Source organism: Lutra lutra, chromosome 9 (genome assembly GCF_902655055.1).
Source record: "Lutra lutra chromosome 9, mLutLut1.2, whole genome shotgun sequence".
NCBI lineage: Eukaryota > Metazoa > Chordata > Mammalia > Carnivora > Mustelidae > Lutra > Lutra lutra.
Window position 1 is genome coordinate 76355249 of NC_062286.1, and position 13528 is coordinate 76368776.

General features: G+C 51.4%; 1 protein-coding gene across 3 annotated transcripts in view; it reads right to left on the reverse strand.

Annotated features, from left to right (window-relative positions):
• CNNM4 (cyclin and CBS domain divalent metal cation transport mediator 4) overlaps positions 1-13528 on the reverse strand; it is a 37809-nt gene that overhangs the window by 2687 nt on the left and 21594 nt on the right. For 2 of the 3 annotated variants that reach the window (XR_007130087.1, XM_047745669.1), the window contains exons 2-7: positions 8801-8944; positions 8303-8437; positions 6757-6926; positions 6361-6457; positions 4655-4717; positions 203-384 (exon numbers count right to left, since the gene is read on the reverse strand). Coding sequence is in view for 2 of the 3 variants with exons in the window: in XM_047745669.1 (XP_047601625.1) it covers positions 203-384; positions 4655-4717; positions 6361-6457; positions 6757-6926; positions 8303-8437; positions 8801-8944 (791 nt within the window). In the remaining variant the exon portion in view is untranslated. The remainder of the gene's footprint in view (positions 1-202; positions 385-4654; positions 4718-6360; positions 6458-6756; positions 6927-8302; positions 8438-8800; positions 8945-13528) is intronic. The other variant, XM_047745670.1, reaches the window with a different exon arrangement.

The following is a 13528-nucleotide window of genomic DNA, read 5'->3' on the forward strand; positions in this document are numbered from 1 at the left end:
AGGGGTCTGGAAGAGAGGATGTGCCCAGCTGGAGAGAGTGAGGAGCAAGAATAAGGAAGAAACACGTCTCGGGTCTGGGCCTTCTGTGCCCTGTGTTGGGGGGTGAAAGAAAGGAGCTGCTGATGCCTGAGGCACAGTGATCCAAATGGCAGGGATGGGGAAGACTGCGCTGCCTGGAGGGAGAGACACAGGAAGCACTCACCTTAATGTACTGGAGATCCATGAGCGCCCGGACACTGAAGTCGGAGATGTACTGGCCCAGGACAGAGCTGCCGAACTGGTTGGCGCTGGCTGCCAGGGTGGCCGCGCTCGAGAGATCTGTGCGCTCCGGGTAACTGAGGGAGGCTGAGCGGCTGAGGGTGCTGGGGTGGGCCGGGGAGTGGTCTGTGGGGAGAGACACATGGTCAGGCCGGGGGGTCCCGGAGCCCTCACAGGGGCCCCTCTTGTGCCCCAGACACACAGGTCCGGGGCCCCCACCAGAACGGAGCAGTTCTGAAGGATAGACAAGCTCCAACTGCAGAAAGTCTGGCCTCCTTAAAGCAAGTGAGTTAGTTTAGAGGGGTTGTGCACTAACTATTAAAAAGCCTACCAAAGCAGAAAACCAAAACCAAAGATACAAAATCTATGTCTCCAGATCCCCTCATTTCCCCCCACAACTCATTAGTCAAGGGTGACACCATGATTACCCCTCACAGTGGACCAGACACTGTCCTTGTTTCCCAAAGCAGCTTGTATCAAGGTACATATACTGCACACTTTTACATTAAAAAGAACATAGAGTTTGTACCCTATGACGCATCCACACACACCTCTCAACGTGATGCCCTAGTCACATCTTAACATGCTTGTCACAGGTCAGAAGTGTGTTCTGCACGTGACCCGCTCTGTATGGACCAGTCCTGCCCACTTGTGTCTGCCGGGTCCCCTGTCAGTCTGACAAGGGGGACGGGGGCAGCAGGTCCCTCTCACAGGAGCCTAGAGCCCCAGGAGCACCGGGCCTCCCACACCAGCCAACGGTTCCCTCCACATCCCCCTGCCCTGAGGCAAAGCCTGGGGGAGTAGGGAAGGTGCCCCTTCCCCCAGGGACAACAGGGCCTCCGTGCATCGCACTGTAAGGAACAGGGATGCAACCACAAAGGAGGAAGAGCAGCCTCCTTATTTTCAGAAAGGAACGGTATACAGACTGCATATCATTAGCTCTTATTTTTGAGAACACTTAGAAAACAAAACAATGAAATGCACGAAGAAGTTAATTGTGAAGGCATGCTGGCTTCCTTTAAACAAATAGGAAGTGGAATAGGCTTATTTACTTAGTTGAGCACTAAGTAACGAACTAACTACTAAGTTAGCTACTCCCACAAACAGTGAAGAGAGATGAACAAATGGTGAAGAGAGCAAACATCACGAAGCCAGGTGACCGAATGACCAATACAGCTTTAACTGAGTGAGACTGAACTGAGTAATACTCTGTCTTTGAGCTTCATTCCTAGAACTAGGAAAACATAGCCTGGATATCCTATGACTGGGCAGTATACGATCACTAGAAGATCACAAGTGTGTCACTTATCCCAACTTAAGTAATACCTCTGATTAAGTTCTAGAAAAGGAACACAAATACTATGAATATTACCTAATACTTCACATTAATCATTTGGATGATGATGGACTGCTTTTAACGAATACTTATGAACACTCCAGAATCTGAATTAAAAAACAACAAATTAGGGGCGCCTGGGTGGCTCATGGGTTAAAGCCTCTGCCTTCGGCTCGGGTCATGATCTCGGGGTCCTGGGATCGACCCCGCGTCGGGCTCTCTGCTCAGCGGGGAGCCTGCTTCCTCCTCTCTCTCTCTGTCTGCATCTCTACTTGTGATTTCTGTCTGTCAAATAAATAAATAAAATCTTTAAAAACAAAAACAAAAACAAATTAGTGACATGGCCTTTTAAAAACAGACACCCTAAAAAGACATACACCCAAATACGAAACCTTTGTTTCTGAACAATAGTATTATGATACTCCTTCATTTTCTTTCCTAAGATTTTATTTATTTTAGATGGAGAGAAACAGTGCTAGCAGGAGGGGCAGAGAGAGAGATAATCTCAAGCAGACTCCACGCTGAGCATAGAGCCCAATAAGGACCTTGATCCCAGGACTCTGAGATCATGACCTGACCTGAAACCAGTTGCCAATCACTTAACCAACTCTGCCACCCAGACACCCCAATACTGCTTAATTTTCTTAATTTTTTTCCCTTTCCTCAATTTTCTAAATAAGCTATATTGCTTTTATGACTGAAACTGAACTATAAGGTGTGCCTGGCTGGCTTAGGCTGTGGAGCTTGTGACCCTTGATCTCCAGGTTGTGAGTTCGAGCCCATTAGGTGTAGATATTACTTGAAAACGAAATCCAAAGCACCCTGGCAGCTTAGCTGGTTAAGATTCTGACTCTTGATTTTGGCTCAGATCATGATCTCAAGGTCATGAGATCAAGCCCCATGTCAGGCTCCATGCTGGGTATGAAGACTGCTCAAGATTCTCTCTCTCCGTCTCCCAATGCTCCTCCCCTACACTTGCTCACTTGCTCTCTCAAGAAAATAAAAATTAACTGGGGCGCCTGGGTGGCTCAGTCGTTAGGTATCTCCCTTTGGCTCAGCTCATGATCCCAGTGTTCTGAGATCGAGCCCCGCATCAGGCTCCCTGCTCAGCTGGAAGCCTGCTTCTCCCTCTCCCATTCCACCTGCTTGTGTTCCTCTTTCACGGTGTGTCTCTCTCTGTCAAGTAAATAAATAAAACCTTAAAAAAAAAACAAAAATAGGGGCGCCTGGGTGGCTCAGTGGGTTAGAGCCTCTGCATTCGGCTCAGGTCATGATCCCAGGGTTCTGGGGTCAAGCCCCGCATCGGGCTCTCTGCTCGGTGGGGAGCCTGCTTCCCTTCCTCTCCCTCTGCCTGTTTCTCTGCCTACTTGTGATCTCTGTCTTTCAAATAAATAAATAAAATTTAAAAATAAAAAATAAAAATATAATAAAAATATAAGTTAATTTAAACCTTAAAAAATAAAATTAAACAGAGTAATAAATGTGTAAAAAAGATAGGGGTTTTTTAATTTAGTAATTCCATTTCTGAAAGTGTATCCTAAGGATATAATCTTAAACACAGAGAAAGTTTTTTCATAAAGAGGTTTACATCATGGTGTTATATAGAACACACACCACAAGGACTGTCCGTAAGGGGGGATAACCAATGAAGGCACGTGTGCTTGGGGGAACACATGGCTCCAACAAGAAAGTTGGATCTCTGCTCTTGTATTAGGTAAAAACAGCAGGACCCAAGCCATGGATACACGAACCCCTGGTCAGTATGAAACAAGAGCAAGTGCGGAAGAGAGAAGGAGGCTGAGGGTGTTGGCCAAGGAAGACCAACATGGTCCACAGACATCACCCACTCAAATGCCGTTAGCAGCTTCCCACTTCCTACCCCAACCAGAAGCTGGCTGTCTGAAAGGGACAAGGGACTTCTAATTCACCTTTTTACTTTTTCTTTTTTTTTTTAAGAGAATCAAGAGAGAAGTGTGCTTTGGTACAGTTGAGAGGGAGAAAAAAGCCAGCTGTACGAATATAAAATGGGAAATGACAGACTCTGGGGATAGGTTTTTAGGACTGTCAAAGGCCTCAGGAACTTCTTTAAGTTACACACTGAGACTGGAGCCCGAAGGCACTTGGCAATGCTCTTAACCTCCTCAGGGCTCAGCAGGCCAGTGTTCCGATGGGGAGACCAGCACTTTCTGCCACCCTCTGCTGCCTCCATATAAGTGGGACCGAGTCGACCAACACAGCTGCCAGCAATCCTGGGATAAGGCTCAGGAGTGTGGTGTATCAAAGCCCAGAAACAGCATGTGGCATTGGGCCTTTTCCTTGATACTTTCCAACTGGAATGTCACATTTTAGTTGTAACCAAGAAAAAAAACAGAAATAAAAACTTAGCTCTAACCGAACATTCCCTACCTATTCTCTCATTGCCCTGACAATTCTAAGAAGGGGCCACATGTATTGTTCCCATTACACAAGGGGGAACAAAAGACTGAGAGGAAGTCAGCTCCTGGAATCCTGTTAACTAGCAAGCGCAGAGACAGCACTCAGGCAGTCTGCCCAGGGCCGCACTTCTGATGCCTGGCGGATGCCTCCCCTAACAGGCAGACACTCCAGCAACAGAATGAAGAGCAAAGCCTGGGAAGAAAGGAGGCAAGTTTTTTAGAGAAAGCTGATGAGATGACAAGGCATCCTGATGTCTGTGAGTGGCCTTGATCACAGGGGTGTGCAAAGGCTGGGCTCACTTGGCCCGGCCAGAAGTAGTAACACTCCCTTCCCACTCTAGCTGTGTGTCTGTGCGTGCGCGCGCATTGTGTGTGCATGTGTGTTCTCAAGGACTGAGGACCTCTGGGAAAGCACTTCCAGGACCAGGGCAAAGCCACCCGGTACCTGGGCCCGCTACCAAGCAGAGCCGGTGCAAATCAGGCTAGCCCACAAGCGTGAACAGGTGGGATGGCTCAAAATGCGGGTGGGGAGCCCCAGTGGCTGCTGGGAGAGGTTAACAGAGCTGTGGTATGTGGGCTCAGGCAACAGGTGGCAGCACAAACTTCTCCAGCCATGCTGTGTTACCTGAGAGCCAGGACAGCAGGGAGTTCCGCTTGCCAGGCGGACACCCGACCTGGGTTGAAGGCACTGGAGCAAAAGAGGAGAAGGTCAGCGATGGGTAGGGTGAGGAGGCAGAACATGGACCCACAGGAACAAGATGGAGAAGCAGATCTGTTGGGGGCCAGTGTCCCTGGGAGCGAGGGGCACAGTGGACTCTGACAGGGAGGAAGCTTAGGGCAGACCAATGAGCGCTGCTACTCAAAGAGGGGCAGAGGATCCCACAGTGAAGCCAGAGCGGCCCTCCCCACCCCCCGGCTGAAGTCATCTCCTCTCCCTTTTGGCCAATCCAAGTGGGACCTGAGTGCCTCTAGCTCAAAGGATGGAGCTAAGGACCCAGACCCAACCTCTGAGGCATCACTGCAGAGAGAAAGTGCCTCGAAGAAATGTCCCATGACCACGTGCCCTCCTGGACAAGACTTTCCCCAGCTGGCTGGCAAGAGGTGCTCTTGGGAGGGGCCGAAAACTTCTCCCTAGGCCAGAGACATCCAAGCAGGGGTCCCCTGCTCCAAAGCCCAGCTCTGGAGTCTTGTTTTCTCACTGCTTCCTCCTGGAGCCTGCTCATGCTGGGAGAGGGGCAGAGCTGCATCACACCAGCCAATAAGCTGAGCTATATCAATATACAGGGGGTCCTGGCCCCCTGCGCTCAGGGTCCTCTTTGTCAAAAGAGAGCAACAGGCATAACACAGAGGATCTCCAAGAGCCACACACACCTCAGTGTGTGGCCTGTCCCCCCGCCACAAAGTGGATTTTCACTTTCTGGCCTGCAGCAACCTGGGGCCCCACTCAAGGCTCAGAAGGGCCAGGCAACTAGCAATGAGCTGATCTCGCAAGACTTCGGTCTTGCCTGCAGAGTGCCCACTCCAGCCACAAGGCCCCTCTGGCAAAGAGAGCCTGAGCCGCCAGGACTAGAGAAGCAGAAAGCACTAAGGTGGCCAGAGTGCCCCTCCCTGGACTTCCCACAACTCTCTTGCAGGGTGTATCCAATCCCCTCTTTGCCCCAAGTCCCTTTATGCCATCAAAACCAGCCCTTAACCAAAAGGCAGTGGCTAAGCCCCCTGAAAAGCCAAGCCCATCCACACCCTACCTGACAAATAGGCCCTGCCCTGACTCCCTGGATCCAGGCACCCTGGATGCTCTCACTCCTCACCTCTATTCCCCTGCCCCAGTCTCTGTGAGCAAGACCCTGTAGCCTCCGTCACCTGCCGTCTCTCACTCTTCCCGCTGCTACGACTACTTGCCCAAATGGCCAAGTTGCTATGGTATGTCCCCCTGCTCCAAGGCCATTCATGGCTTCTTGCTTCCTATCGCAACCAAACGCCAGCCACTTTCTGGGGCTCCCCAACATGTCCTTACTCCCCATGGTCCACCCCCTCCCACCCCTGGAGGCTCTGGTAGGCTGGTCTCACATCTCAGAACATGATCTCAGCTCCCTACAGGCTTTGGCTCAGATTCCCCTTCCCATCTCTTCTTCCCCACTCTTGGAATCCTATCCAAAGGGGCCAGGCCCTGCTCTTCTGGACCGCCTCCACTAGGCCCTGGCAGCTCTGGCCCTCACTGGCCTCCCTCTCCTCTGAGTCACCTGGACGGCCCTGGACTCTGGGGTACCAGTCCAAGTCTCCCCCCAATCCAGGTATGCTGGAGAGCAGCATGGAGGCAGCTCAGCTACTCACCAGAGGTGGGCGAGGACAGGGCCATGGTCCCGTAGTAAGAGAAGGCACCTGTCTCAAACTTCATGTTCTCCTTCCCAGCCTCCACCTCCACCTTCCCCTGGAAGAACACAGGGTCAGCGTGACAAACAGCCTGAGAAGGAAAGCCCAACTGAGGGGGGAAAAGGACAAGGCAAGAGGGAGAAGTGAGGGCGAGGAAGAGTCGGTTCCAGAGCCCTGAAGCACTCAGGCGCCCTGACCCAGAGGCTCAAGGGTGGCCTCTCGGGAGGAGGACAGGCAAAGGGGGAGCAGAGGCTCGGGGGCAGGCCGCACGGGGGCAAGCCCCGCATCCCCCAGCCAACTCAGCAGATGAGGAGGCAGAGCGGGCACAGGAGTGCGGGCAGGGAGCAGGCCGCCCACCTGCAGGATGAGGATGAAGTAGTCAGCCGGCTTATTCCGGGTGTACAGGTAGTGGCGGATGTAGTATTTGTTGTGCTCATCAAACTTGAGTTCCTGAATGACATCTGGGTATTTGAGCAGCCGCAGCAGGATCTTCTCTGATATCAGAGAGGGGCTGAACTGGGGAACCTCTGTTGGAAGAAAGACGACAATGACTTCATAGGGGGCCTGGTTGGACAGCACCAGGAACACGGTCACTGTGCTTGCTCGCTGCCCAGGACCTCCTTCCCCTCAGTTCTGCACCTCTATGGGAAAGCAGCACCCCTTGGATCCAGACTGGTCAGACTCGAGTCTGCCTGCCTAGGCTGGAACAGCGGCTCCCACACTGGGCGCACATGACCTTGGGCAAATTACCTAACCTGTGTCTCAGTTTCCTTATCTGTAAAATGGGGATTAAAAACTTCTTAGGGTTGGGGACCTGGGTAGCTCAATCAGTTGAGTGTCTGACTCTTGGTTTTGGCTCAAGTCACGATCTCAGGGTGGTAAGATCAAGCCTGCATCAGGCTCCACAGCCAACTTGAGAGTCTCTTCCTCCCCCTCTTCACCCTCTGCCCCTCCCCCACTCATACTCTCTCCCTTTCTCAAATAAATAAAACTAAAAAAAAAAAATTCATAGGGTTGGGGCACCCGGCTGAGAGCATACGACTGGCAAGAGCATAGGACCCTTGATCTCGGGGTTGCAAGTTAGAGCCCATACTGGGTATGGAGACTCCTTAGAACAAAACAAAACCAAACAACAACAACAAAAAAAACAAAACATCTGGTAGGGTCATGGTGAGGTTAAATGGTAATACATGTAAAGCACTTAGACACATGCTTGGCATATGGAAAGCGCTTCATAAATGTTAACCATCATTATTATCATTAGCACCATCATCAATGCCCTGGCAAGAAAAACAAAGAATTAACACCCTTTAGCAAGTGAGGGTTGGGAAGAAAGTCAGATTTGGAGGGAGGGAGGAACAGGCAGGAGCTTTTCAAATCAATCACCCAGGTCCCCAAAGGGGCTTTGAATCAGGGGTGAGGAGAAAGGAATGTCACTGATCTAGAGGTCAAGTCCTGCTGGCAGCACATGCAGGCAGATGGGAGGGGGGAGCGACGAGAACAGAACTGGATTCAGGCTATGAGTGCATGAGCCAGACAAGTGCTATGGGCCAACAACATGTGCAAGGGCTTCCTTCGCCCTCCTTCTCCCCAGCATCCAGGGGCCTGGGGAACCCCAGTGCCCACCTCAGGTACTCCTAATGGTTCTTTTTTTATTTCACCCTCCCCACTCTCTTGGTGGTTATTTTCAGAACCTGAATGCTTCCTAGAATTTTGCAATGACAACCCATCAACAGAGAAAACAAACCACCACAGGGAGCGCCCTAGGGATGGAGGGAAGCCACCTCGCCCCCTTTCAGAGGCAGCCACGTTTCCCCTGCACCTTTCAAATAGCCAGAGGCCAAGAACTTCCCCTCCATGACTGTATCCCACCAACGCCTGAGGGCCCTCCTCTTGCTCTTACCGGTGGCCAGGAAGCGATGAGCAGCCAGAAGTAGCTGAGGTGAAATTTTCACCTTGAGTTCATTGTCAGCATCTTTGAAGGCTGAGAAGTCACGTTTATTTTTCTCCGATACTCGTTTCCGGCTTCGGTTGTCGGCTGTAAGAGAAAGAATCTAGAACTGAGAATTCGGTTCCCGGTGACTCAGGAACACACTAGAACCTGCGCACCAGCTCCCGGCTCTGCAGTCCCCTCTTCCACACACAAGCAGCACTGTCTGATTCAAGGCAGGCTCCCTGGCTCGATGCTGAGGCACCAAGGCCAGGGGGAGCAAAGATGTTCTCCTCTCACCGATCTGAGCAGCGTGCCCAACGCTCACCCTGGCCAGTGTGAGGCACCCAGTTCCTGGGCCTCAGGGAGCCGGGCCTCCCACATCTCTGCACTGTGTGGCCTTCCTACACAGGGACACCTAGGGTGTGAGCAGGAAAAGGGTTCCAGGCCAATGGAAAGAATGGAACTCACTGTACATATCCGACTCGTCCAGGATCTCAGACTTGATGATCTCCTCAATGACGTCCTCCAGGGTGACCAAGCCCAGCACCTCGTAGAAGGGGTCACCTTCACCCTCGTTGTTCACCTTCTGCACGATGGCCAGGTGGGACTTCCCTTGGGGGATGATGCAATGAGTCAGACAAAAGCAAAGGGCCCAGTCATGAGACGCCTCCACTAAAATATTAACACATTTGGGGTCATGAGTCACTGGGGTGGGGTCATGGGTGGTTTTTTCCCTTTTCTGTATTTCCTAAAGTTTCTGCTACAAACAGATGTTGCTTTTATGAAAAGGAAAACCAAAAGTACATTTTTAAATTTTAAGGCATTTCATCAAAGAGCTTTTGTTTCATTAGAATGAAAATGGCAAGGTCCTGCCTAGGTCTCCTGAAAGTCCTGGAGGAGGGAAAGACACACACTGACAAGCTGTGGACTGTGGAGCGATCGGTTGGAGACATGTGGGTGCCAACTGGACATGGGGTTCCTCAGATGGCCCACGCTGCCCATGGGGCCTCCAGGGCCACTCACACTCCTTCACCCTGCTCTCCTTGGCAAATGCCCCAGCATGTATCCAGGGCCATGATACTGCCCAAGGCAAAGGCTCTCAGTTCCCAAAACCATTAACAAATTAGCCCAGGCTGTAATTAGGCCAGGCAAGTACTATAATTAGAGAAGGGCCACCTCTTCAACCTAAAGAAGAGAAAGTCAGAAGGCAGAGGGAAGGGAGGAGGGACCCTCCACAGAAGTTTGTTGGTGGGGCATGGCAGGGCTTTCCAGGCCCTTGTTTTGGGTTTCTACCCTGTTCCTGTGCCCCTCGTCCCAGTGGATGACAGGAGGGAGACAGCCAAGGCTTGGCCTGCACTGCAGTTCAGATGGGCTGTGTAGCCCACACAGGGACCCAGATTTGGAGCAGCCAAAGGGACAAAGTCCTGGGAGAGCTGAGAAGGTCAAGCCAGAGTCTCCTGAGCAGCTTCCCCTTCACAACCCAGTCTGAGGGCCCCACTCAAAGGACTTCTCTGGAGAGGGCGTTTTCCAAGTCTCCAAGGCCACTCCAGATCCCCCCAACCCCAGGATGTGCCCCTCAGAACTCCAGAAAGCTGCCAGTTCTCAAGACCAGGATTTAAAAAAATGAAATAACAAAGATATAGGAGTCCGCCACATGTGATGGGGGGTGGGGGACTGTTTTGTGCAACTTTCACCATCACGTGTCAGTCACTGTGGTACACTCATCTCCAGCTCTGAGTTATGGTCAAAAAACTTTCAGCACCTTGCTCGAACTATGCACCCAGACCAGATCTAGACAGAACCGTGTCTAGACTCAAAGACTTCCTAGTGTCTTCTAGACGGGGGCCGATGAGAGCAAGTGATCCGTCAAGGTCCTCCAGCAGGCCACAGCCCCTCAGAGCCAGGACCCTGGGGTCCGGCCCCCCAGGCCTCTCTGCCTGCTGGAGGATGCCCACCCAGGAGTGCCTTCTGGAGAGAGAAATAATGCTCAGTCAGGAGGGAACCAGAGTTAAAACAAAGTCGCATTTACCACCTTCCAGACTGGCACGCTCTAAGACCAATAACACCCGATGCTGGGGGAAGCAAGGCAAACAAGCACGCCCTCAGGTCCTCGGATTGGTGGGCAGGTAAATGGGCGCACTTCAGGCCAATTTCGCAGCATGACTCAAAACGAAAGGTCCCTAACCTTGGACTCAGATATTCCACTGGCAGGAAGCTGGATATAATCGTCTCCAAAGCAGAAAAGGCACAAAAGCAAAGAGGTTCGACAGAACCTTGTTTTTAACCACCTCAAACCAGAAACTACCCACATCAATAGCAATGGAGCAGGAGTCCTGCCACTGCTCCGGGGAGAAAGCAGCAGGGAACAGACAGACAGAATGTGGAATGAAGCCCGACACAGGCTGCTGGTGGAAGAGCGAGCAGAGGGACAGACTGCATGGTGCCTGCTGGACTGAGGGCTGGCAGGGGCTGTGAACTGCCCTGAAGTGCATGGAAGAGTAACAGTGGTCACCTCCCAGGTTAAGCAGAGTTTGGGGGAGGGGCCCTTGTACCCGGTATGCTGTCCTCTTCTAATTCTGTTCTTTTTGATGGTCTCTAGAATTTTTTTAATTGAGAAAAAATCAGGGGAAAAACATAATTAAGGAGAACAAACAAAGGGAGACTAGTGAGTGTCCAGGGTGAGCAAGGACTCTCTGTGCCTAAACGGGCATAGACCAAGTCCCGGGGAACGGGGTGCATCTGAACGTGGCTCAGTTAGCCAGTGCCTAGCTCAGAGCCTGGAAGTCAGAGTCCCCACGCAGAAGGGACATAGGTTCAATAACCTGAGAAAAATGTCCTCCTCCCCACTGAACCTCCAATGAACCAACAAATCCTGACACACAGTCACAGGTCGCACTGGACCACACCAGGAAAGGCTGATGGCTTCTCTAAAGGACAGAAACATCCATCCTACAAAGGAAACACGTGGACTCCTTGAGTCCAATCTTGGGGCCGCTCTCAGCCCTGGGGCCCTCTTTCTGAGGCTCCTTTGTGTGTGGTGTGAGGGGGACAGGCGGGCGCCCTCCAGAGACAGGTTAACTTGCAGGTGTACAGACCTGGAGCACTGCCCAGAGTCACCCCAGCTCTGTGCGCTAAGAGCCGTGTGTGTGTGTGTGTGTGTGTGTGTGTGTGTGTGTGTACGTGCCCACTGGCACTGATTGTGGCAGTCTCCTCCCTGGCCAGAGAACCTCTCTTGCCAAGGTCACCGGTGACCTCCAGTGGTGGGGTCTCAAGCTCGGGCTGCAGATTCTGACCAGGGGTCACTCTCTCCCACTTCCTGGAAACCCTCCCTCTCCCTAGCTTCTAGCACACAGCTCTCCTGACACTCCACTGCCCTTTGGGGCTGCTGCTCCTCCCTGACCTCTATGTCAGAGGGTCCCAGGGCTCAGTTCTGGACCTGTCCCTTGCCTTGTGACTTTAAACACAAACTGTATGTCAAGGTGTCTCAAACACTTGCGGCCCAGCCCTCTCCTGCACCCTCCAAACACTGTACCCAACTGCTGGCGGACAGCTAGCTAGCTCCTCCCAGAAGCCCAACACCTTGAACTCCACATGGCCGAAATCAAGTTCCTGCCCTTCTTCCCCCCAGCCTTCTCCATCTCTGTCTGTCTGGTAGATCAAGCCATGGGGGAGTAAACTGTCCCTCCTCTCTTTCTCTACCCTTCTCCATCCAACCTTTCCATCAGATCCCCTCAGCTCTGCCTGCACCCGACACCCAGACTCCAGCCTCTTCCAGGGGCCTCCACTGCTACAGTCACATTCTGGGACACATGCACCTCCTTCTCACCCAGACAGCTAGACTAGTCAGCTCCCTGCTTTATCTTGGGCCCGGATCAGCTCTCAACACAGCAGTAAGAGGGGTGACATCAGGTCACCTCATGTCTCACCAAGTCCCTCCAGTGGTTCCTGTCTCACCCCACGTAAAAGCCTCCTGCCTGAGTGGCCCGGGTGTCCAGAGCCCTTGGTGCTGACCATCTCCTATCTGTACTCCTCTCTCCAGTGCTCCAGTCAGCCACAAGGCCTCCTTGTTGTTCCTCATACCTGAGGCTGCTCCCTTTGCAGAGCTCCCCCCGCTGAGGAGCCCTCTCGTTGAGGTCTACCCTGAGGGCCTCCGTGAAAACTGCGATCCTTCCTCCAGCGCCCTAACCCTGGTCATGAAATCACCTAAAATACATGACATAATATGCTTATTCATTGTATTTATTGTTTATGGCCCATCTTCTGCTAGATTTTGAGCTGCATTACAGCAAGGGCTTTAGTCTGTGTCCCCAGAACTCAGAATGGTGAGCAGCACACACCAAGTGTTTAATGGGTATCTGTGGAATGAAGGACTCAATCCACACAGATGTTTCCTTAGGAGAAATGTGATCAATGCGAAGGGGGAAAGGGATGAAGACGAGAGAAGAATTCCTTTGAATTTTAGTAATTAAGAAGTTTCTGTAATTCAAAAATGATTTTGGGGGCACCTGAGTAGCTCAATGGGTTAAGCCTCTGCCTTTGGCTTGGTCGTGATCTTGGGGTCCTGGAATGGAACCCCACATTGGGCTCTTTGCTCAGTGGGGAGCCTGCTTCCCTCTCTCTCTCTGCCTGCCTCTCTGCCTACTTGTGCTCTCTCTCTCTCTGTCAAATAAATAAATAAAATATTTTTAAAAAATGATTTTTAATTTACCTTTTTTAAAATAAAAGGACCAACTTGGGACCTCTATTTATGATCCTCATTGTATGAAATTTAAATCTACTACAGAATGTTTATTTTATTTAATTTTTTTTTTAAAGCTTTTTTTTTTTTTTAAAAGATTTTATTTATTTATTTGTCAGAGAGAGGGAGAGAGAGCAAGCACAGGCAGACAGAATGGCAGGCAGAGGCAGATGGAGAAGCAGGCTCCCTGATGAGCAAGGAGCCCGATGTGGGACTCGATCCCACGACGCTGGGATCATGACCTGAGCCGAAGGCAGCTGCTTAACCAACTGAGCCACCCAGGCGTCCCCAGAATGTTTATTTTAATGAGTTCCCTCATTTTATTACCAGCGTCCATTCAACTGGATAATTGGATTTTGGGGGTGGCTGGGTGAGAAATGGAACATGAAAATGTAAATAATACATCTATCCCAAAAGCTAAGAAGCCCCCATTTTTCAAAGTAGTCCTTATTCAAAGA